At 57.7% G+C, this 22721-nt stretch overlaps 1 protein-coding gene across 3 annotated transcripts; it reads left to right on the plus strand.

The window, feature by feature from the left end:
- The first annotated feature begins 219 nt into the window (after positions 1–219).
- RAPGEF3 (Rap guanine nucleotide exchange factor 3) lies at positions 220–22086 on the plus strand. Of its 3 annotated transcripts, none has more exons than XM_069580908.1 (28): positions 220–766; positions 1243–1455; positions 7105–7158; positions 7246–7352; positions 7552–7673; positions 7840–7985; positions 8565–8649; positions 8976–9036; positions 9123–9199; positions 9380–9526; positions 10038–10150; positions 10434–10522; positions 10819–10897; positions 11085–11235; positions 11315–11397; positions 12138–12177; positions 14919–15000; positions 15290–15436; positions 17261–17358; positions 17727–17852; positions 17939–18120; positions 18372–18462; positions 18601–18651; positions 19537–19624; positions 19953–20017; positions 20463–20517; positions 20613–20684; positions 21663–22086. In XM_069580908.1, the coding sequence occupies exons 5-28, from the start codon at positions 7581–7583 to the stop codon at positions 21779–21781; spliced, it is 2340 nt and encodes a 779-aa protein (XP_069437009.1). In that variant the 5' UTR covers positions 220–766; positions 1243–1455; positions 7105–7158; positions 7246–7352; positions 7552–7580; the 3' UTR covers positions 21782–22086. The 3 variants fall into 3 exon arrangements, with proteins under 3 accessions (XP_069437009.1, XP_069437007.1, XP_069437008.1); XM_069580906.1 differs by having other exon boundaries at positions 371–766; positions 7817–7985; XM_069580907.1 differs by lacking the exon at positions 18601–18651 and having other exon boundaries at positions 413–766; positions 7817–7985.
- Positions 22087–22721: the final 635 nt, after the last annotated feature.

The following is a 22721-nucleotide window of genomic DNA, read 5'->3' on the forward strand; positions in this document are numbered from 1 at the left end:
CCAGCCTGTTCGAGACCCTGAACCGAAACAGGAGGCAGGGCGCCCCCGGCCGGGAAGCGGCCCCAGCCCGGATTTCCCTCCCGGGTGGGGCCGCAATGACTCACCCCCTTCCCCCTTCCCCCCGTTTCCTTGTTTGCGTTTCTCTTCCCGGCCGCGTGGCGGCCCTACCCCGCAGCCCCTACCCCAGTAGCCCCGCCGCCGCCGCCGCCGCCCCCGGGCACACACTCCCAGGACGCTACGGCCCCCGGGGTTTCCCGAGGCCAAGGTTCCCGCCAGCTCCGGCTACCCTGCGCTCCGACCCCGCCCCCTGCTGGAGCCCGCCCCCTCCCCTGCCCGAGCGCGGCGCGCGTCCTCCCCGCCCCCTCCTGTCGGCCCGGGAGGGGAAGGGGGCGGGCCGCGCAGGGGGTGTGACAGCTCCCGCCCGGATCAGTGCCAGCTGCAGCCTCGCTTCAGCGCCCGGTGCCAGCTGGCTCTTTCGTTTGGGACGGAGGGGAGGCTCGGGGTTCCTTGTCGCTGGGGGCGGGGGTGACGTCGTACCCCCACCAAGTCCCCAGTTCTCCCCCAACCCGAGAGGAGCCTTTCCACCCAGCCTGGCTGGGGCTGCCTTGGAAGCGGCTTCAGCTACGAATTGGTCTGCTCACTTCGCCTGGAACTTACAGGCCGGGGGCACACAGTGGCTCGTTGTGGGGCGGGCGGGTGCTCCCGCCACCCCTTGCCTTCTGCTAGAGCCTGCACGGCTGTGCGAGCTTGAAGGAGGAACATGAAGGTGGGTATGGTGGGGTGGGGGCAGGGGAGGAGGAGCAGGGGAGGAAGCGGACACGGTGGGGGAGTTGGGGTGGGAGACAGAGGCTTGGTCAAGGGTGAGGAAGGAGGAGAAAAGAAGGGTTTGAGCTGAAGCTGCGTTTCTCGGGGATCCAGTGAGTCCACAGCTCCATTCTGGGAGTTGGTGGAGATCCCTGCAGGTCCATGGTCGGTGGGGTGGGGCAGAATTCCAAAGAAGGGCCAGATCCCTGGTATGCCGCCGCCGCCGCCGGCTGGAGACCCCTAAGTGAGCCAGACCGGCAGGCCCCAGTGAAGGTCTTCCTGTCCCTCCCCCGGCTCCTGGCAGGGACGCAGCACCTCCGCCTGACCAGTCCAGAGGATTCGAAGGAAGTGCTTCTGCCTGGGGCGGCCGGGCCGTGCTTTGGTCCAGCTGCCCCGGACCCAGCCTCATGGCTGTCTGCCGTCCTCTTCCCATCACAGGTGGGCTGGCCAGGTGAGAGCCGCTGGCAGGTGGGCCTGGCTGTGGAGGGCGACTCGATTCTGGGAGCACCGCCGTTGGGAGGCATCCCGGACGTGGTGCCGGAGGGGACGCTGCTCAACATGGTGCTCAGGAGGATGTACCGGTCCCGAAGCTGCTCCTACCAGCTGCTGCTCGAACACCAGCGCCCCAGCTGCATCCAGGGGCTGCGCTGGGTGAGTCCCATCCCCGTCCCTCGGCTGGAGGGGGCCCAACTGGGAGGGCGACCATGCTGCTGGCAGTCCAGCTTGCTCTGCAGGCATGGGGGATACACTTGGGGTGGGCAGCCTGGCTGCAGTGTGGGTGGCTCACACAACTAAGTTGTGCATGCGTGTGGTGCCCAATCCCCCTATTCAGGCATGTGGCGAAGGGGAAAAGAACTTGTCACTTCCGCGTGGCTTGAGTTAGGTGCTCGTGTGTTCTTCAGGTGGGGGTGGGAGACATGTACGAAATACAGGGGTCAGGTCAAGTGCTGGGGAGGTAAGCTTGGTACTATTCTTTAAACATCACCGTGGCAGCATTCTCCTTTAGTGAGGACTGAACTGCGTGGAGTCTGTGTCTTGATCTGGGGTGAAATGGTCATGTGAACGTTGCTTGGCATCTGGCTTAGAGGGGCTCAGGGGAGAATTATGAGAAGTTTGGAGACTGTGAGATGAACGGAGCTCCCTCTGCCAGTGAAGAACATCTCTGGAGCTGCAAGAATGAGGGAAAGAGAAGTGGGGAGGGGGGAGATGGTGGATGGTGGGTAGGATATGGTTGCAGGATCCAAAACATCAGGGAAGTTCTCCCCAACCACCCAGACTTAATAATTGAGTTTCTTCACCTGAGCTCTGATATGTGTCTGTGATATGTGTGCAAGTAGGTATGGGGAGGGCATAGGGGCAAAGGGGTGGAGTTGGATCAGGTGATAGAGTTGGGAGAACCCCTTTCTTAGGAGCATTCTTTTGAGTAGAATGACCACCACCTTCTGCCTCCCTCTTCCTACCTCATCCATTTATATATTTACCAAATATAGCCATTTATATTTACCAAATGTACCAAAATATGAAGCTGAGTTGAGAAAACCAAGGCCCACCAAGATAATGGGGTCCCCCTTGCAATGGGAAGCGAGAGGAGAATCTAGGTGTCAGTCCCCAGCTGTCCTCCATCCCCTCCCTCCCTGGGTCTTACTGAGAAGGGGCCTTATTGGCCTGGGTCCTGCTGCAGATGGCACTCTGGATGGAGCAGGGGAGCCATGGTCTTTTGGGGCTTAGCTGTCTGTCCCTCCCACCCCCATCCCCAGACCCAGCCCCACCCCAGGTCACTGGCAGTAGCTATTGCTTGGAGCCAGTGGGCTGGAACCCTCCCTCCCTCCTTCCCTCTCGGGCTATAATTACTTGTGCATTTCCTGTCCCTCTCCTAGCTTGTAGAGGCTAGGTGGGGAGTGGGGGGAAGGTCAGGGGCCAGGACAATGAGGTCACTGGAGGATCCCCTGGGACCCAAAGTAAGGGAGAGAGTGGAGGAGGCTGCCAGGCTGTCTCCTGACTCCCTCAGTCCCAGAATTGAAGGGCTGGTATGCGAGGGGAGGCCAGAAAGGTGGGGGTGAGGATCAGTGGAGTGAGGGATGGAATCAGAGGCACAGAAACAAGGCCCCTCCCCCACCAGGTGTATGTGCATGAATTGATGATTAGAGGGAACTTAGATTTTTAGGGCTTGAGGCAGGGGCCACATCCTCTCCTGAGGACCGTCTCTGGGGAATAGGGGTGAGGTGGTTTCAGCCCATTGTGTCTATGTTTAAGAGACTCTGGGTCCCTGTGAAGCTATTAATTCTCACCTCTGGGATGATGCCTTTGGCTGAGGGGGCTCATGTTAGGGAACAAGTGTCTGGCAGGGAATGTGCACACACAGGGTGAAGGGTGGATGTTCTAAGGAGGTGGAGCCCAGCATCCCAGGAGGACAGTGCTGGGAGTTACCCAGGCCATGGCCACCTTTAGAAAACTGAGGGGGAAATCCATCAACCTCCTGAGGCCTGAAGAGAGCACTTTCTGTTCCCATTAGACCAGAACAAGAGAAAATTAAAGCGGGTTACAGCAGGAGACCCTGAGGTTTGATACAGAAAGGACTTAACAACCATGGCAAAGTTGATACTGGAATAGGATGGAAGAACGTCTCCTTTGATAAACTTTAGGGGTACATGAGATCTTATCGGATGTCTGGGAGCCAACACAGAAACCAGTCTATCTAGAGGCAGGGGCAAGGTCAGGATGACCTCTCGTGGGTCCCCTGAGCTTAGAGAACCCTGAGATGCTACTCTTTGAGTGATTGTTTTAGGAGAGGTGTCTCTATTCTCTAACTCAGAAAACATGCTTTCATTCAGCCTGTCCAAATGATGGAAGTAGCTGGTGTTTGTGCAGTATTTATATCCAAAGTGCTATTATGAGCTTTAATCACATCAAATAATCTCACAGAAGCCCTGAGAGATAGCTACTAACGCCATCATTTCACTTTATAGATGCGAAAGCAGAAGCCCAGAGAGGCTAAGTGAGAGTCTAGGGTTACACAGCTGCTAAGGGACAAGCTGGGCTTGGGTCTGAGACAGTCTGGCTGCAGAGTTCAAGTTTGTGGTGTATATTCTCTTGCTACAGAAGGTACCACTGACACTCCAGAACCTCACCCTGCTTCATGCATCCTCTCCCAGTCCCATCGCACACAACCCTGGCCTGAGACCCTAGCCGTGGCCTAAGGGAACTGGTCTGACAAGTCCCCATGTGGCTGTCTGGCTCTGTGCCTGCCCCTCCAGTGTGACTCTGACACTCAGTGACAGGGAGGGGGGTGGGGCAAGCCATGATCCTGTGCAGGGAAACTAAGACCTCTTCTTCCACCCTGAGTCCTTCTTGTCCAAACCTGACAGGAGGTGGTGGGTGAGGGCCTCCACCCCTACCCACACCAGCCGCTGCTTTCTAACTGAGAAGCCCCTAAGCTGACACTCAGGGTCATCAGATCAGGTACGGCATCAGTCAAAGTACAGCATGTCTTGCACCGTGTCCAGGTGATAGCTGCCCATCATGAAGGAAGAGTTATATTAAGTTACCATTGAGTAAGTAGTTACTGCAAAGCAGGCATGGCTTTGAATGCTCCATATTATTAATTAACTTATTTGATCCTCAAAATTACCCTATGGGATAGGTACTATTGCCACCAACCCCATGTTATAGATGAGGAGGCTGAAGCACAGAGAGCTTTATAAGCAGCCCAGGGTCACACAACAAGCTGGTAGCGGGGAACCAAGATTTGAACCCAGGCACCTGACTCCAGAGCCCACACAGCTGACCACAGCCCCTGAATAGCACCCCCACCATGATCCCAGGAGGTCCCCATGCATAGGAACATGGCAGGGGTTCAGAGGGACTGTGATGACACAGATACGGAACTTCGTCTAACCCAGGACTGTTCAGACTTCCCTGCCGGCGGAACATTCCTGAGGACAGAATTTACCACTTCTGTGTCCATCGCGCGCAGTGGGGGAGGCCCAGCACCGTGGAGGTGCCATGGGAGATGGCAGGGCTTAGTGGCTAAGATCATGGGCTTTGGAATCAGATGGGCACAGGGTGAATTCTGGTGCCCCTATTTACCAGCTTGAAAAGGGCAGGTTACATAACCTCTGTGCCTCCTTTTCTCTAGCCAGGAAACAGGAGACAAACACCTACTTCTGGATCAGTGTTGGTAACAATTGTTCAGTAGGATCGTACATTTCTAAGCAGTTGTGTGACTCTGGGCAAGTTACTTCATCTCTCTGGGCTCCTGCTGCTTTTCTTGGAAAAATAAGGGGGATGCCTTCAGGTCTCTTCCTCAGCTCTGATGGGCCAGTGTTCCAGCTCTGAGCCTCCTGCACGTCCCCTGGGGCAGGACAGGAAATGGTTGAAGCGAGGCCTGCGGATCTGAGATCTGAGTCTTGCCCAGCCTGGCCACATGACTGGGCACCTCCCCTCCTGATGTGCCCTCTAGGGTCAGAATAATACCAGGAAGGGAGTGTGTGTTGGAACCTGGGTCCTGGACACCAAGGGGCTTTGGGGGGACTGGGGCCACCTGGGTACTCTGACATGAACAACAACAAGTCGTTAGCACTTGGCACTGTTTGTTCCAACACAGGAGGCTGGCTGGGTAGCATTCCTGCCCTTCCTCCCTCCTTGGCTCCTCCTTCTCTTTTCCTGTCCTATTGCTGAGTCTCCAGGGCCATATCTGGCCCTAGAATGGGCCCCATGACTAGGGTAAGTATACCTTTGGGACACCTAGCAACTTCCGCCCGGCACTGGGCCAGGCATCTACGCATGTTGGACCTCAGGCCTCTGCCCAGTGCACAATGGGAAGATGCTGGGACCAGGGGAGAGGGCTCTGGCCCCAGGCCAGGTCCTCTTCAGGCCCTGAGTGCTGATAGGGAGGCATTGCAGAGAAGGAAGGGGAGGGAGAAGAAACAGGCAGGTGTACTGGGTGGAGTGAGACCAAAAATGTGAGCACTTCTGGAAGGGGCTTGAGTTTATCCCTGGCTGTCTGGCTATGTGTCTGAGTTACCAGGGCACATCACCTCTAGAGTTTTGTTTCCTGATAAGTCAAGGAGGACTGACCTTGCCTGCTCTACCTACTTCCTGTCTGATCCCAGGCCAGAATACTGGAGTGGGTAGCCTTTCCTTTCTCCAGGGGATCTTCCCAACCCAGGGATTGAACCCAGGTCTTCCGAATTACTGGCGGATTCTTTACCAGCTGAGCCACAAGGGAAGCCCATTCTCTGTGAAGTCAGATGAAATCACGAGAAAGACATGCTGTATGAACTGTGCAGTGCCTGCCTTTGGGAGGGCTCCTAAAGGGTAGAGCATCCTGCTCAGGGGTGTTCACGAATTCCAGTCCTCAGGTGGTAGGAGAGGAGCGTGAGAGGCTTTTATGGCCGACATCCCAGGGCGAACAGGCCGGCGAGTCCTGCATGGCCTGATGGATGCCAAGGGCAGGGAACCTCGTTCACCAGTGATTCTACATAAACCCCATTTCCAGAGCCATCCCATGTTCTGCCAAGACTGACTCACGTTTGCAGGGCTAGGGACTAGCAGCAGCATCTCGGAGAATAAAGGGCCTTCCAGCAGGCCGCCGGCGCTGTGCTTCACAGATGAGTAATGATAACTAACGTGCACACACAACTGCGTGTATATGCCAGTCATTGCTTTAAATGTTTGATCTCTATTAACTCACATAATCCTTTCCAAAGCTTGAGTTGTTATTATGAATGTTTTATAGATTTATAGGCAGGGAGAGATTAAATCATGTATTCAGGGTTACATAGGAGCAGGGACTGGAATCCAGGAGTTGGCTCCAGGGTTTGTGTCTTTAACTACGAGGCTGCACCGAGGTCTACAGAGGCAGGAGGTTTGTCCATAGTCCTATGACTGGGGACCGACCCTGGTTCGGCATCAGGCCGTGGGTCTCTGGACCTCTTGAGCTGCTCACTTCCTGGCCTTCTTATCTCGTGTCCCCATGCTCCCCCAGGTCCACTGTGCCCTCCCTCCCCTACGCGCTGAATTACCTGGATGCCTGGGCACACTGGGCGCTGAGGAAGCAGAGCCTGGATCTTATCCCTGGGGATGCGCTGATGGCGTCATGAAGACACGGGTCTAGTAATAGGGTGGTGATGGGGCAGATGCGTGGCATATGGGGGGTTGCCCAGTGAGTATTTGTTGAACCGTTAGCTAAATGAATGCTTGGAGTCAAGAACTGGGCCGGGGCTGGGAGTCATGGTGGAGGGGCCTGAGAGCTGGGTTTCAAGGCCTGGCACTAACACTCAGACTCCCCACTGCCCTCAGACGCCACTCACCAGCAGCGAGGAGTCCCTGGATTTCAGCGTGAGCCTGGAGCAGGTATGAGTCCAGAGGGGTGGGGCTGGGAGGGGGCCCGCACGCCTGGACTCAGGGCTTGAGCCAGCTAGCTGTGCCTGCCTCCTCCAGGCCTCCACAGAACGGGTGCTCAGGGCCGGAAAGCAGCTGCATCGACACCTCCTGGCCAACTGCCCCAACCTCATCCGAGACAGAAAGTACCACCTCCGGCTCCACCGGTGAGTGGCGGCCCTGGCTGCCTCCTCGCCCGCTTCCCCGCCACCCCCAGCAGTTTTCTCTCCTTTTCACTCTGCCCAGGCTCTGGACCCAGCCTTGGGGCTAGCTCTAGAAGGTGCTGTTCGGATGGACTTCCTCCCTCCCCGCTCTCCCTCCTGCCATCTGATCTCCTTTCCCTGCCCTGTCCCCTTCTCCTCCCAGGCAGTGCTGCTCCGGCCGGGAGCTGGTGGATGGGATCCTGGCCCTGGGGCTGGGCGTCCACTCCCGGAGCCAAGCCGTGGGTATCTGCCAGGTGCTCCTGGATGAAGGCGCCCTCTGCCACGGTGAGCCTGAGCCCCGGGTGGGTGGGCACCCAGTGCCAGGCAGTCCTGGGGAGCAGGCCTGTGCCAGGCATCTCCATGGAAGCCTCATACCTATGTGGCCTCAATTTCCTCTCCTCCCCCTCACCTGGGCCTCTGCCCCACAGTGAAACACGACTGGGCCTTCCAGGACCGAGACACCCAGTTCTACCGTTTCCCGGGGCCGGAGCCAGAGCCTGTGGGCGCCCATGAGCTGGAGGAGGAGCTGGTAGAGGCTCTGGCCCTCTTGTCCCAGCGGGGGCCCGATGCCCTGCTCACGGTGGCGCTTCGAAAGCCGTAAGTGGGCAAAACCCCGCTCTCAGACTCCGAAGTTTCCCCTCTGAGGGGGAGTGAGCCCCGACTTCTCCCCGACCTCTCGTGGAGGGATAGGACCCTGGCTGGACCCGAGGCCTGAGCTCTGGTCTGCACCTGCCACGGACATGCTGTGTGATCTCGAGCCCTCCTGCCCCCTCTGAACCTGGTCCTTCCTCTGTAACTGAGGCCATGGGGCCTGTGGCCTCCAGGGACCCTGCCCCCTCTGAGAAGCACCCGTGGCCAAGACAGTCGTGGCAGGTCTGGGTTCAAATTCCAGTTCAGCTGGCTACTAGCTCTGTGTCCTTGGGTCTCTGCTGGCCAGCTTCCTCTTTTGTCAAAGGATAACGATAGCCCACATCATGGGGTTGTTGTGAGGGTGGAATGAAGTCATATGTAAAGTGCTTGGCCCAGCGTCTGGCACATGGTGTGCTCCCATCAAAGGCTGGCCCGTTATTGATGAACGGCCACCGCTGGGGCCCCGGCCAGCCCAGGCTGAGTGGGTGCTGTGGCTCCCCACACCTGGCTTGTTCATCACTTCTTCCTGGTCCCCTGTGCCCGCAGCCCTGGTCAGCGCACAGACGAGGAGCTGGACCTCATTTTCGAGGAGCTGCTGCACATCAAGGCTGTGGCCCACCTCTCCAACTCGGTCAGCCCCTGACTCCGCCCCACCTTGCCCTCCCCCAAACCTCCCTTCCTGTGACCCCTGCTAGGCCAGAAGACACGCCCCTCCCCTTCCACCCGTGGCCTGGATGCTTCAGTGTAATGTCTTGTCCCCGGCATGGCATCCTTGTCTGAAGGTCCCTCTGGCTCTCTGTGCCCATTTCTTCCCCTGCTTTGTCTCCTGCTGAATCCCAGGTCACCTGACCTCATCACAGCTCTGCCCCCCGAGTATGCGTGGCTTTGGACCTAACCTCCTCACCTGGCCCCTCGTCCCTGGACTCGCCTCTCTGACTGTCGTCCCCCTGCCCACAGGTGAAGCGGGAGCTGGCTGCAGTCCTGCTCTTTGAACCGCACAGCAAGGCAGGAACTGTGTGTAAGTCCTGCCTGGACGTGGGCGGAGGCCACAGGGGAGAAGCGATGGGTGCCTGGGGCATGTCTGATTCGTGCTGCTTCTCTCAGTGTTCAGCCAGGGGGACAAGGGCACCTCGTGGTACATTATCTGGAAGGGATCGGTCAACGTGGTGACCCATGGCAAGGTGAGTCTTCCCCCATGCCCAGCCCCTGGGGCAGAGCTGGTCTCTGGTCCTTGTCCTTGTGGGCAGTGCCTTTAATGGACCCAAGGCTGCCGGCCTCTCAGGTCTCCTCCTGCTTTGGTGGCTCTGGGTCTGTCCCGGTGAGGGCTGGGGGGCTGGGCTGTAACTCGGGCCTGGCTGCAGGGCCTGGTGACCACCCTGCACGAGGGAGACGACTTCGGACAGCTGGCTCTGGTGAACGATGCACCCCGGGCAGCCACCATCATCCTGGGAGAAGACAACTGTCATTTTCTTCGCGTGGACAAGCAGGACTTCAACCGTATCATCAAGGTGCTGCTGCTGGGGGTGGGGAGGGCAGGGACATGTGTCTGGAGAAGTGGTGTGGGGCAAGGAGTAGGGACCAGACGGAGACTTTAAGGAGTAGGGAGAGGTCGGAGGTGGAAACCTTGGGGATGATGGCTGGAGAAGGGAGCCCAGCTCTGAGTGTGGGAGGAGGTGCATGGCTTGCTGAGGAGGCTCAGTGAGCCGTGGGAGACCAGGGGTGAGGTTACAGAGGGGTGGGGGTCTGGGGTGCAGGGGGAGGCAGCGTAATGGAGAGTGGGGTCCACAGAAGGAGCACTGGGAGGGACAGGGTGGAGGAGGGGCTCAGGCTGGGGGAGAGGCAGCTGTGAGGGACAAATCTAAGGTCATGGGTGTTGACTAGGGCAGGAGAAGGGTTGTGGGTCCTTGTGGGGGCCTTGTGGGGCTTGGAGTGTGGAATGGGGGAGGCAGGGGGAGAGGCCCTAGGATGGGTAAAGGAGTTGTGGTATGTATTGAGCACTGAGTGTGGCTTGTTCTCCAGGACGTGGAAGCAAAGACCATGAGGCTGGAAGAACATGGCAAAGTGGTGTTAGTGCTGGAGAGAACCTCTCAGGGCACGGGCCCTTCCCGTCCCCCAACCCCAGGCGGGAATCGGTAACACGCCCGCCGTGCTCCCCTCTCCATACCATCTCTCTTGCCCACCTTCTCTCCTTCTGTTTCCCGGGCTTTACTCCCTTCTCTGTGTCATACATCTGCCCGCAGTGGGTGGAGAGGCTTCCAGGGATTAAGATGCATCCCCCGAGTCCCCCCTCCACCACATGGGGTGGGGAAAGGGCTGGCAAATAGGGACGAGTGATACGATTAATTCTTGATGTCTGCCCCAGCTGCGGGAGGGGGAGTCTGGGCTCAAGTGCTATGGACCGGCTGTTTCTGCCAGGTATACGGTGATGTCTGGCACCCCAGAGAAGATCCTAGAACTTCTGTTGGAGGCCATGCGGCCTGACTCCAGTGCTCATGACCCAACAGGTAGGGGCAGGAGACACCCTGCCTGCTTTCTGACTCAGAGGGTGGTCAGCACCGCCTGGGAGAGGGCCAGGCACCCTGCATCTGACCTCATCGGGTGCTCGATTGGTCTCTTTGGTCAGCTGGCCAGAAGTTTCCGTTTCTGTGTTTTGGCTTGTGTAGGAAGTGCTGTGACAGGGACAGGGTGTCGCTGCTCCCTGGCCTGTGGCGGGGTTGGTAAAAGGGGTGCCCCGGTTGCGCATATACTTGAGCTCAGGAGACTCGACTGCTGAGTCCCTCACCTGTCCCCTGCCTTACAGAGACATTCCTCAGTGACTTCCTCCTGACCCACAGTGTCTTCATGCCCACTGCCCAGCTCTGTGCTGCCCTCCTGCACCAATATCCTTCCAGCCCTGGGGGTGAGGATGGTGTGTGGAGTGGGGAGGGATCCCCCGAAGCATGGCTGTACTGAACCCTCCAGGCCCAGCCCATTCATGGGCTCCGGGTGTCCTGCCCTTCTGGTGCCTGTTCCTGAGGGTGGTGGGTGGTCCTGTTGGACACTGTGGTTCCCTTGACTGGGACCCACCTTCCACGCGGAGCCCGCGGGGGGCAGCGAGCAGGAGCGCAGCTCCTACGTCTGCAACAAGAGGCAGCAGATCCTGCGGCTGGTCAGTCAGTGGGTGACCCTGTACGGCCCTACGCTCCACACCGACCCTGTGGCCACCAGCTTCCTCAAGGTACCTGGGAGCCAGGAGGGGCTGGGCCGGGTTGCCCGGGGTGGACACGGGGGTCTCAGTGAACCTTGGCTTCCCCCAGAAACTGTCGGACCTGGTGAGCAGGGACGCCCGGCTTAGCAACCTGTTGCGGGAGCAGTGGCCAGAGAGGCGGCGACACCACAGGTGATTCTTTGGCTCAAGGGAGCTTGTCACGGGCGGGCAGGACAGGCTGTGTGGCAGGAGCTGGGAGCACCGCCTTGGGGGGCAAACACGTGGCTTCAATCCAGCCTGCAGCCCTGCAGCTGCGCTGCCCTGAGCCCGTTACCCCACCCCCAGGGCTCCTGCTCCTGGCTGTAAAACCCTGTGCTGTGCTCACTTGTCTAGTCCTGCTCATCTCAGCGAATGTTCTCACCAGCTGCACACCCTCCTGTCATGTGTCCGTCCATGCTCAGGCAGCCCACAGTCATTTGTGCGTCATCTTCCCACTGCCCTGCACACCTGCTCTGCTCACTGGCTCCTGTTTATTGCTGAGCACTCTTGGTGCCAGCTCCCGCCTGCTCTACCCAATTTCCCAGCCTTTACCTCATGCTCCCAGACCTTCCCGCCCTCCCAGGCCTCCTGTGGGGGCAGCTGGGGCTTGGGGAGAGCTCACGTGTGGCCTCCCTGACCTGATACCACACCGGGTCCCTTTCTCCCTTGAGCTCCTTCCCTTCCCTGATAGCCTGGGAAAATCGTAGGATCCAGGGGCTGGATTTCAAGTTGTGCCTGTTCTGGGTCATCCTCTCCAAGTCTGCCAACCTCTGAGCCTCTGGTGACGGTGGAGGGAATCCAGAGCCTGGTATCCTTCTGCACTTGAGCCTGCATCGTCCTGCCTGCTGGGGGACCCTGCCCCCAGTCTCACCTCCCTCTCACTTGCTCTACAGGTTGGAGAACGGCTGTGGGAACGCGTCTCCTCAGATGAAGGTGTCCGACCAGAGTGGGCTCCTCATGCCTCTGCCGGGTCCCTGCTTTCCCCGTCCTCCAAGGACCTCCAGGCCCCTCTGCATGGGAAGGTCCCCCCAAAACACAGGCACATCCTTGGTCTGGGATAGGTGATCATGGAGCTCAGGCTGCGTGTGACACTGGGGCTGGGCCTTGCAGGAGACAGAGGTCTAAGGTCACTGCTCCCCACCCCCACAAGGGGTTTTATTCCATCTGGTCATGCTCACTTGCGAGCTAAGTTGCTTCAGCTGTGTCCAACTTTTTGCCACTCCATGGATTGTAGCCTGTCCGTCAGGCTTCTCTGTCCATGGAATTCTCCAGGCAAGAATACTGGAGTGGGTTGCTATGCCCTCTTCCAGGGGATCTTCCTGGAGATCTTCTCTGACCCAGGGATCGAACCCACATCTCTTATGTCTCCTGCATTGGCAGGCAGGTTCTTTACCACTAGCATCACCTGGGAAGCCCCCTCATGCTCACAGCTCGAGCCAGTTAGCAGTTCCCTCCTGGCAGGTGAGGGATGGTGCCTGGAGGCATCTCGGAAACCCCAGGGGTCCTGGGGGCCAGTGCCATCCCCAGCAGTGGGCTGGGAGAGGAAAGTGGGAGGAGGAGTCCTGAGTGGAGTGAGATTTGAAGAATGGGGTGGGGAGGACTGGGAAGGTAGGTTGGGGCCGCCTGTGGAGACTCACAGTGAGAATCACACCCAAATGCCACATCTGGGCCTGCAGGGCCCAGCTGGCTCTCCCACCTCATCCTTCTGCTTCCTCTTGACTCCTTTTCTGCTGAAGGTGAAGCTCCCTCCCTCCTCCATCTCCTGCCCCCACCTGCCATCCCCTCCCATCTCCCTGTGAGAGCCCCTCCCCGACTGGCTCACTGGCTCCTCTCCACGGGGGTCCTCAATGGTTTTCCTCAAAGCCTTGTCCTAGTGGAATTGTTCTCTTTGTTTAGCTGTCTCCTTGCTAATTGTCTGCTAGTGACCCTCACGGCCCACTAGAATGCTGGCTCCATCCCTGAGGGGTCTTCACCTCTTGCTGATGCTCAGTGAAGAGCAGGCGGCATGCCTTAGGTGCCAAGGATGCTGTACAGGGTTGGGAGAGCCACCCTGGCCTCGAGGGGTTCACAGGGAAGTGAGGGACAGAGCTACAGAGCAACCTCATGCTGAATAAGGACAAAGATGGGGTCTCTGGAGGCAGGAAGGAAAGGGCTGAAAAGCAAAGTGTCAGGGTCAGGGAGAAGTGACTGCTGGAACTGAGAGATGCAGGGAGAGAGGATGGAGGGAGAAGAGGCTGCAGGCAGGTGTGGGGAAGGAAGCCTGCCTCCTGATGGAGCCCTGGGGGGCCAGAGCAGGTGGGGCCCTGTGGGCCCTGGAAAGGGGCCTGGCCTTTGTCCTTTAAGCATTGCAAGCCATTGGAGGTGTTTGAGCCCAGGATTGACAAGATGGGATTTGTATATCGAATAGGTCAGCTGGGGAGCCTGAGCTTTATTCAGCAGACAATGGTGGCCTGGACGCTATGATAGGAAGGTTAATCTGGCTCTGGTCAGGCAGATGGGAGTGGGAGGGAGGGAAGCACCCGAGAGGCAAGGCTGGCCTTGCCAGAGAATAGTTGCGCTGTTGTAGTAGATAAGGCGTGAGGCGATACGGGCTGGTGGATCTGGGGATGGCCTGGGCTGCGGAAGGGGGAACACAGAGACCCCGGAACTAGATGATACTCTGTGGGGAAGTGGGGGAGGGGAGCAGGGGGGAGCAGGAGCCTTGAACCCAGGGGAATGGCCAGAAGAGTAGCCTGGGAGGCGGGGTGAGGGCATCCGAGGAGTGTGTCGAGTTTGGCGTGATGCAGCACAGATATGGAAGACCCTGAAGGCATTTGAGACCAAGGTCTGCAAGAGAATTCAGTGACCAGTGGTATGGTTTTAAGAGTCTTCCATATGCTGGGGGTGGAGAGAAAGGGGCCATTGGTACATGATGCTGAGAGGAGCCCTGAGGGGAGTGCAGGGCTTTGGAAATCCAGGGAAGAACCATGGACCAAGGTCTAAACCTCATCTGCCTCTTTCAGAGTTGGGAGGAGGAAAATAGTACAAAATCTGGAAAGAATAGTCAGTAGGCAGAGGAGCTGTGTGAGGGAGGCCTTTAGGCAGTGGGGGCCCCCAAGAGCCCACTGTGGTGGGGCTTTGGAGAAAGCGTTATGGGGCAGCTAATACAGTTGAGTGTTGGTGGACAAGAGCATGGGGGAGGGGGAGCGGGGGGTGGCAGGTTTAGGATTTTAGGGCCGCTTAGCAGCTGTGCTGCTTTGGGTATGTTACTTAAGCTCTCTGAGCCCTCACTGATTTTGTCTGTAAAATGGGGATAATAATATTTTGTCAAAGGGCTTTTGTGCATATTTAGATACTTAATATAAGCATATAGAAAATAGCAAATGGTAGCTGAAGGAGGAAAAGACCAGGATCAACAGCTGCCTTGTGTTCATATTAGAGAGGCTCTGGACCCATTTGGCAGAGGGGGTAACACACATATACAGGGGCACAGACTCATTCTGAGCTCTGCTCTGTCTTCCCTGGCAGCCTCGGTCCCCAGGTCCCCAGCGCTTTACCTGTCCCGGCTTTGCGGGACGCGCAGATCCCTTAGGTGGTGTGTGTGCTGTGCGGGACCCACGCTCCGGGTAACAGGCCCCTCCCCGTCCCTGTATGCTCTCCTGTGTCCTCTGGTCCTTACTTCCTCTCCTTCTCAGGCCCGGAATGTTCCCGTTTGGCTCCCCAGCCAGGATGAGCCTCTCCCCAGCAACAACTGCGCCATCAGAGTTGGGGACAAAGGTTGGTGGTCTGAGTCAGCCAGGGCAGAGCTCGAGCCCTGCTCTCATCACCTTGACTTCGGGGTGCCTGGCCCAGATGGCATGTTGTGCTCCTCGGGGCCTCTGTTTCAGGCTCCCCCCTTGCTCACCTCAGGCTCTCCCACCTGCCTGCCCAGGCTTCTCCTTAGTGCTGTTGCCCCCCATCCTTGAGACCCTCCCTCCCTCCCTTGCTGCAGTCACTGCCTTCTCCCTGCTGGGGCGGGGAGACCAGGCAGCTCCCTCCCACAGTTCAGTCCCATCGTCCTCTCCAGTTCCCTACGACATCTGCCGGCCAGACCACTCCGTGCTAACCCTGCAGCTGCCTGTGACGGCCTCAGTGAGAGAGGTGATGGCAGCGTTGGCCCAGGAGGACGGCTGGACTAAGGGGCAGGTGCTGGTGAAGGTCAACTCAGCAGGTGGTGAGTTGTGTCTCTGGGTAGGGTGGCCCCAAGGGAGGGGGCCCCCCTCAGAGCTGGGCCCATCCCCTGAATTAAGATCATCACCATCTCTGTCAAGGTTAATGGTAGTTAGCATTTATGGGAGGCTTATTACATCTTACTTATACATATTATGTATAAGTCTGGTACGACTCTTTGTGACCCCATGGACTGTAGCCCACCAGGCTCCTCTGTCCGTGGGCTTTCCCAGGCAAGAATACTGGAATGCATTGCTATTTCCTGCTCCAGGTGATGGGCACAGACCCAGGGACTGAACCTGCGTCTCCTGGTTGGCAGGCGGATTCTTTACCACTGAGCCACCAGGGATGCCTGACATTATTACCATGCTTACACATTTATTTAATCCTAATAGCAGTCTTATGAGATAGGTACTTTTATCCTGTTTTCAGACAAGGAAACTGAAGCTCAAATGGATTCAGTGATTTTTCCCAGGCTCAGCCCTTAAGTGCATAGGCAGACTTTGAATTTAGGTAGTTGCTCATTTAGTCCATCAACATCTTTGAGGGTCATCTATGGGCCAGCAGCATGTTAGGAGGCAGAGGTACCATGGCAGGTAAGATGAGCAGCTTGATGGTTTAGAGCCTAGACTGTGGACTCCCAGACCCACTGCTTACTGAGTATATGATCCTGCCCAAGTTGTTTGACCTCTGGGAGCTTCCATTTCCTTGTCTGTTGAATGACCACTGTAACTACCTATCACCTAGGACTGCTGTGGCTATTAAATGAGCTACTGTGTTTGAAGCTCTTAGCATGGGACCTGGCATAAAGTTGGTGCTCAGAGTATGGCAGCATGAGGAATATTAAGACCTGCCTTTAGAGAACTTGGGACATTAAAAACCACTGTTATCCATGAAAGCCACAGCATGGGTATGACAGCGGGAGCCCAGGGTAAGCAGCTGGCCATCCAGAGAATAATGGCAAGGAGGGGCAGGGAGACCAGCAAAGCCTCCTTCTTCAGGAGGGAGAGATGATGAGGGCACCGGTGCCTGTGTGCTCCTCTGGGAAGCACTACCCTCTGGTGGCCACGTGGCAAGTTGCAGTTGTCCAAACCCAGTGTTAATTGAGACCCTACATGCCATGTTCTGTTTAGAGCACTGATTGTTTTGATGGACACCTATGTCAGTAATCAGTATTTTATTACAAACGCCCTTATTTGTGTATATTTCCTTGCAAGTCACATACATACGTTCCTACACTGTTGCTACGTGATCATAGAGCAATACACAAAGCAAATGCAAAACAGGTAAGAAGAATCAATATAAGTGCTAATATTTTTTTCCTGGACGCATGGAATGGTCTTGTGTACCTTACTTTGGAGGCTACTGGTCTAGGGACTGAGGACTCAAACATGACTGAAAACACAGTCCCAGTCCACAAGAGCTGATGAAAATCCACACGAAGATTTCTGTAAGGCATTTCCCAATTTTCAAAGGGCTTGTATATGTATCATATCCTTATAGCCACTATTTATATCAGTGACTTCATTTGACTGATGAGTAGTCACGGGAAATCTTGGTGTCTGCTTTTGAGAAAGGAGGAAGCTGGGACTCAGGGAGGCTCCAGCGTTGCCCAGTGTCAGCCTGTCTCACCAAGACTCCTCTTTCATTGTCCTCTGGCCGTGCTACCGCTGTGCGTGTGTGGGCATGCACATCTGTGCATTTAGAACACCTGCCTAGGACTCCAGTGCTGCTACTGGGAGACCTCTTCCAGCCTCCACCCCGCCTCCGGTTGCTCCCTGGCCTCCTTCTCTGTCCCCACCCAGCACAGCCTCTGCTCTCTTTGCAGATGCCATTGGCCTGCAGCCAGATGCCCGTGGTGTGGCCACATCCCTGGGGCTTAACGAGCGGCTCTTTGTTGTCAACCCACAGGAAGTGCACAAGCTGGTAGGGCCAGGCAGGGCGCCAGGGCCCCGGGAAGGGCTGTTTTGGGTGGGTGCTAGGAAGGGGCCACATGGAAAGGAGAGCAGGGCTTGGCTCTGGCTGCTCCTAAGGAGGAAGAGAGAGGATTGGGTCTCAGCCGATGGAGGAAGTCACAAGGGGAGAACTGTTGGGAGCTCTCAAGTGGGAGAGGGGCCCCAGCACTGGGGAGCTGTCAGGGCATGCCTCCTTGGGGAGCCCCTCCACCCCTGCAGCACCTCTGCCCTCCTGACGTTCCTCCGGCCCTGGGCACAGACTTTTGGCCCCAGACTCTCTCCTCCCACCATGCCCCTTGGACCCCCCAGGCAGCCCTCTGAGCACTCTTCCACCTGCAGACCCCACACCCCGAGCAGCTGGGGCCCACGGTGGGCTCTGCCGAGGGGCTGGACCTGGTGAGCACCAAGGACCTGGCGGGCCAGCTCACGGATCATGACTGGAGCCTCTTCAACAGCATCCACCAGGTGCTGAGGCAGAGCAGAGGGGAGGAGTGGGCGATGGGGACACCCCACCCTGTGTGCTGACCTTGCAGTGCTTCCCCCCTGTCCAGGTGGAGCTGATCCACTATGTGCTGGGCCCCCAGCACCTGCGGGACGTCACCACTGCCAACCTGGAGCGCTTCATGCGCCGCTTCAACGAGCTGCAGTACTGGGTGGCCACAGAGCTGTGTCTCTGCTCTGTGCCCGGCCTACGGGCCCAGCTGCTCAGGAAGTTCATCAAACTGGCAGCTCAGTGAGTGCCGGTGGGCTGGGTGGCAGAGTCCCATGGTGCCTTTATTTAACCCCCCGATCTGTGGTCGGAGTGCTGCCAAGTCTCCCACCCTTGTGCCTGCCTAGGGCCCCTGGAGCCCCCGCCTCCCCACACCATACAGCTCCAGTCCCTGCAAGGGCAGCGTTGGCCTGGCCGGGTCTTGTGCTGTGGCTTGGGGGTGGTGTGGGTGTGGGGCTGCTCCCCCTGAGGGTCTCTGGGTCTTCTGTTCACAGCCTCAAGGAGCAAAAGAATCTTAATTCCTTCTTTGCCGTCATGTTTGGTCTCAGCAACTCAGCCATCAGCCGCCTGGCCCATACCTGGGAGGTGAGTGCCATCTGCTGGGTGGGTCAGGGCCTCCCCACCTCAGTCCTGAGTCAGGCCCCTGCCTGTCCTGGGCGTCCTGGCTGGGAATGGGGCCCGCACCTCAGAGCAGTGACAGCCTCGCCGGCCTCTCCTTCACAGCGGCTGCCCCACAAAGTCCGAAAGCTCTACTCAGCCCTCGAGAGGCTGCTGGTGAGTGCTCCCCGCCCCCGCCACCCTGGCCCAACCCCCGGCTTCTTCCCCACAGCACCCCTGCCTGTCCTTGGTCACTTTCTGGACTTCCAACCCTGGGTCAGGGCCTGGTTCCCTTTGGCCTGTGGCTCTGTGGGGCTGGCTGAGAAATGCAGTGTTAGCACTGTGGGGGTCTGTGTATTGTATTATATGCCTCAGCAGGTGTATAGGGGCCCGTGTGGCATTTGCTGCGGCATTTGCTGGCCTTGGGGTCTGAGGTGCCAGGGGACCACCAGGGGGGTGCTGACCTGCCTCAGAACCCAGGAAGCAGGTCTTGACCCAACTCCCATGGTGTTCTGGGGTCTGTCAGAGGCCCCTCAGGAGACTCAAGGAGCCTAGGCCAAAAAACGAGGCAAGAGTTGAGGAGCTGAGCCCTCCACTCCCGGGAATTGTAGCGGGGGTAGCGAAAGATGTATAGCTTTCAGGAGAGAACTCGTGCAGGCTGCTTTCATTAGCAAGGCTCCAAGAGCTCCTGAGGAAAAAATTATCCTCCTGGGGCTGAAGAAGTTCAAAGGGGTGTACCCACTAGAGAGAGAGGGAGAGAGGGAGAAACAGGGGCAGAAAAGTTTTCCAGGAATCCTCAGAGCCCCTGTGACAATGTCCATGAGTGTCTTGGGGCTAACTGGAGGCCAGGAAACCACGTCATGCATCCCGGCATCACAGCTCCAGCCCCTCTGCCTGCCGTACAGCCTGCCTTGGAGAGATCTGGGGCCGAGGGGAGGCTAAGCTCCAAGGAGTGCGCGCATGGCCTCTCCTTGGCGGGTGGGCATTTGGATATGCTGTGGCATGTAGTAGGTCATGGTGTGCGGGACCCTCCCTCTCTCACTGTGGCTTCTTCCCTCTCAGGACCCCTCGTGGAACCACCGAGTGTACCGTCTGGCCCTCACCAAGCTCTCCCCTCCCCTCATCCCCTTCATGCCCCTTCTTCTCAAAGGTAAGGGCACCAGTGCCTGCCACCCTGCTCCCATCCCACCCGTCCCTGCCCCAGAGTGTCCACCTGACCCTCTGGGTGATTCCACTGTGCCAATGCCCTGGGGCCACAAAGGTGAACTAGGAGTTCACCAGATAGAAGCAGAGTTAACACATGCAGACATTAGATGGCTGATGACATGAGGCCTAAGAGATATAAAGAAATTGCTCCAGGAGGTTAGCAGGGAGGAAGAGGGCCACGTGGTGTCCCTGTTATTGGTCCCTCACCTTTCCTTGGCTGCTGGGAGGGGAAGGAGTTTGGGGACCTATAAGCAAAGCCCATCTCTTTGCAGACATGACCTTCATCCACGAGGGAAATCACACATTGGTGGAGAATCTCATCAACTTTGAGAAGATGGTGAGTCCAAGGAGAGCAGGTGTCTGAGGCTGGAACAGGTTGGAGGCTGTGACGATGGCTTTGGAAGGGGCGGGGGTTGGGAGACAGTCCAAAGTTGTTCTCAACAACATAAATATGAAGACTTCCTTTAAAATAGCCCCTGCCTTACTCCATTGCATGCCTTCAGAGGATCTGGTCTCCACCAGGGAGTGGTGGGGTGATGGCCTCAGCTATCTCACCCTTCAACCAGAATCCCCTCCCCACCAGGCCTCCTCCTCTCTAAGCCCTCCCTTACTTCTGTCTTCCCAGTGCCTGGTTCCCGCTGGGTCTTTGGGTGAGCTGGGGTGCAGCAGGCACAGCCCCATCTCCTACAGCCGCTGGTGCCTAGGAGCATTTCAGCTGTCCTCTAGGCCAGGCCAGGGCCCCGTTCCTCATATCAGGTCTCATGTCCTTGCTTGACCCCCAGAGAATGATGGCCAGAGCTGCACGGATGCTACACCACTGCCGAAGCCACAGTAATGGTGAGAGGGCAGATCCCCGGTGGGTGCCCCTGAGTGATGGCCCCTGCAAGGCACCAACTTGGTCTCCTCTCACTGACTCCCTCCTCACCTCCCAGTGCCTCTGTCACCGCTCAGAAGCCGAGTCTCCCACCTGCACGAGGACAGCCAGGCGGTCAGGGTTTCCACATGTAAGTGAGGGCAGGGCTGGGTGCTGACAAGCTGGCCATGCCTGGCTGGCACTTACAGGCACATCCATACAAGAAAGGGCTTCCCCGGTGGCTCAGATGGAAGAGAATCTGCCTGCAATGAGGGAGACCTGGGTTCAATCCCTGGGTTGGGAAGATCCAGTATTCTTGCCTGGAGCATCGCATGGGCAGAGGAGCCGGGTGGGCTACAGTCCATGGGGTTGCAAAGCACGATGGTGATAATAGTTCATAACAGCTGTATGAAGTAGGTAGAGTGTTATCCCCACTTAAAGGTATATAGTGGGCTGGGGCCTTGAAAAAACAGGTGGAAGCCGAAGTGAGGTAGAGCTGGTTAGATAAGCAGTTAGACAGAGCTGGGACCCACACACTCCTACTCCAGACCTGTATTCTTTTAATTGGCCTTCAGTTTGTGTGAAATGGGATTAGTCGTAATCCACAGTTCATACCACATCATCATCATTATCTTACTTTATGTATGTATCTATTCTGAAAATAAGATGAGCCTTTCTGGACCCAAGCCAAGCTTGAGCACACTGACAATAATTTCCATCTCCCTAGTGGTGGTCCCCTTTCCTGTTCCCTTGCCCCTCCCCACCCAGGGAAACCACTATGCTGAATTTTGAGTTACCCATTTCCTTGTTTTTAAAAAATAGCTTTATCGTGTGTACATATAATTAAATACACATATACATATATCTTTAAAATATCTCATATATATTATGACAACAAAATATTCTTTAGTTTTCACTGTTTTTGAACTTAGTAAAAGGGGTATGAAGCTGCATATAATTTGGGGCCCGTTTCACTGTGCTGTTCTGTCCCAGATGGGGGGTGGGGTGTCTTCCGGATTGGCTGTGGGAAGCGGCAGGCTGGGTGGCAGAAGGTAGGAGGGTCGATTTGCCTCTTGGAAGGGGGAAAGGTGGGCTCTACAAAGTGCTGACCGCCCTCCCTGCCCCCCAGGCTCGGAGCAGTCCCTGAGCACCCGGAGTCCCGCCAGCACCTGGGCTTACGTCCAGCAGCTGAAGGTCATCGACAACCAGCGGGAGCTGTCCCGCCTCTCCCGGGAGCTGGAGCCGTGAGGAGGGCCTGGGCTGGAGCAGACACTGGCCGCCAGCAGAGCCCGGGGCGCGCCGGGCCAGGAGGCCCAGGGGCTGGCCGAGCCAGGCAGGGCTCTCCAAGGACTGGACCTGAGGCCCGGGAGCGGACAGCGTGGAGGCACCCGTCCCCCGCGATGACTGGCGGCCACGGAGGACCTGCGGATGGAAGGAGCCGGGGCCCAAGGCCAAGGAGTGGGGGGCAGAGAGTCCCTGGAGTGAGCAGGAGAGCAGCGCGTTTTCTCTCTTTGTGTTCAACAGAGAGCTCTCCACAACAGGATTTTCCCAGATTCTGCGCCTCGTGGCTCTGTTGTTCAGCCGTCTCTGGCCCCTGGGGTGTGTTTCCCTGGTGGGCTGAGTGTCTGCACGTGTGTAGCAGGAGCAGGCCCTGCCTGGGGAGGCAGCGGGCGGAGGCGGGGAGCAGCAGCGCTTTTGTTTCCACAGCCTGGGCGATAAACAGCTGGGTGTGGTCAGGGCTGTTTGTCCAGGAGCGGTGGCCCCTGAGGAGCTGTATTGTTACCCTAAGTGGACAGAGGCTGTGTTCTCCAGCCAGCCCCTCGGGGCGGGGCAGGGAGGGCCAAGCCCCGCCCCCTGCCCGGGATGGTCTCTGGGACCCGGCAGGGCTCCATGGCTGACCTCATCTAGGCCTCAGCCCCCGACCCTGGCACAGGGGCTGTGGGAGCCTGCAGCCCTGCGGGGGGCTGGTCCAAGTGGCCCTCAGAGTGGCCCTCAGCGGCCCACGGCGGTCTGAGAGGCTGCTCCTTCCTCCCCTCCCACTCCACTTCCTGCCTTCTGCCTCCGGCCGCTGGGTGGTGCTCTGAGCGGAGGCAGTGATGCAGAGGCGGAGGCTTCCGGGAGTCACATCTCTCATCGGTGATGAGTGGGCCCGTCAGCTCTGTCGGTTTTGAGTCCTCCACATCTCCCC

Source organism: Ovis canadensis, chromosome 3 (assembly GCF_042477335.2).
Source record: "Ovis canadensis isolate MfBH-ARS-UI-01 breed Bighorn chromosome 3, ARS-UI_OviCan_v2, whole genome shotgun sequence".
NCBI classification, from domain to species: domain Eukaryota; kingdom Metazoa; phylum Chordata; class Mammalia; order Artiodactyla; family Bovidae; genus Ovis; species Ovis canadensis.

What these genes read in the sequence shown, in the direction of transcription:
- RAPGEF3 (XM_069580906.1), top strand. An exon ending in CAGCCCTCGAGAGGCTGCTG is followed by an intron (nt 18,652 to 19,536) that starts GTGAGTGCTCCC and finishes CTTCCCTCTCAG; the next exon opens with GACCCCTCGTGGAACCACCG. An exon ending in CATGCCCCTTCTTCTCAAAG is followed by an intron (nt 19,625 to 19,952) that starts GTAAGGGCACCA and finishes ATCTCTTTGCAG; the next exon opens with ACATGACCTTCATCCACGAG.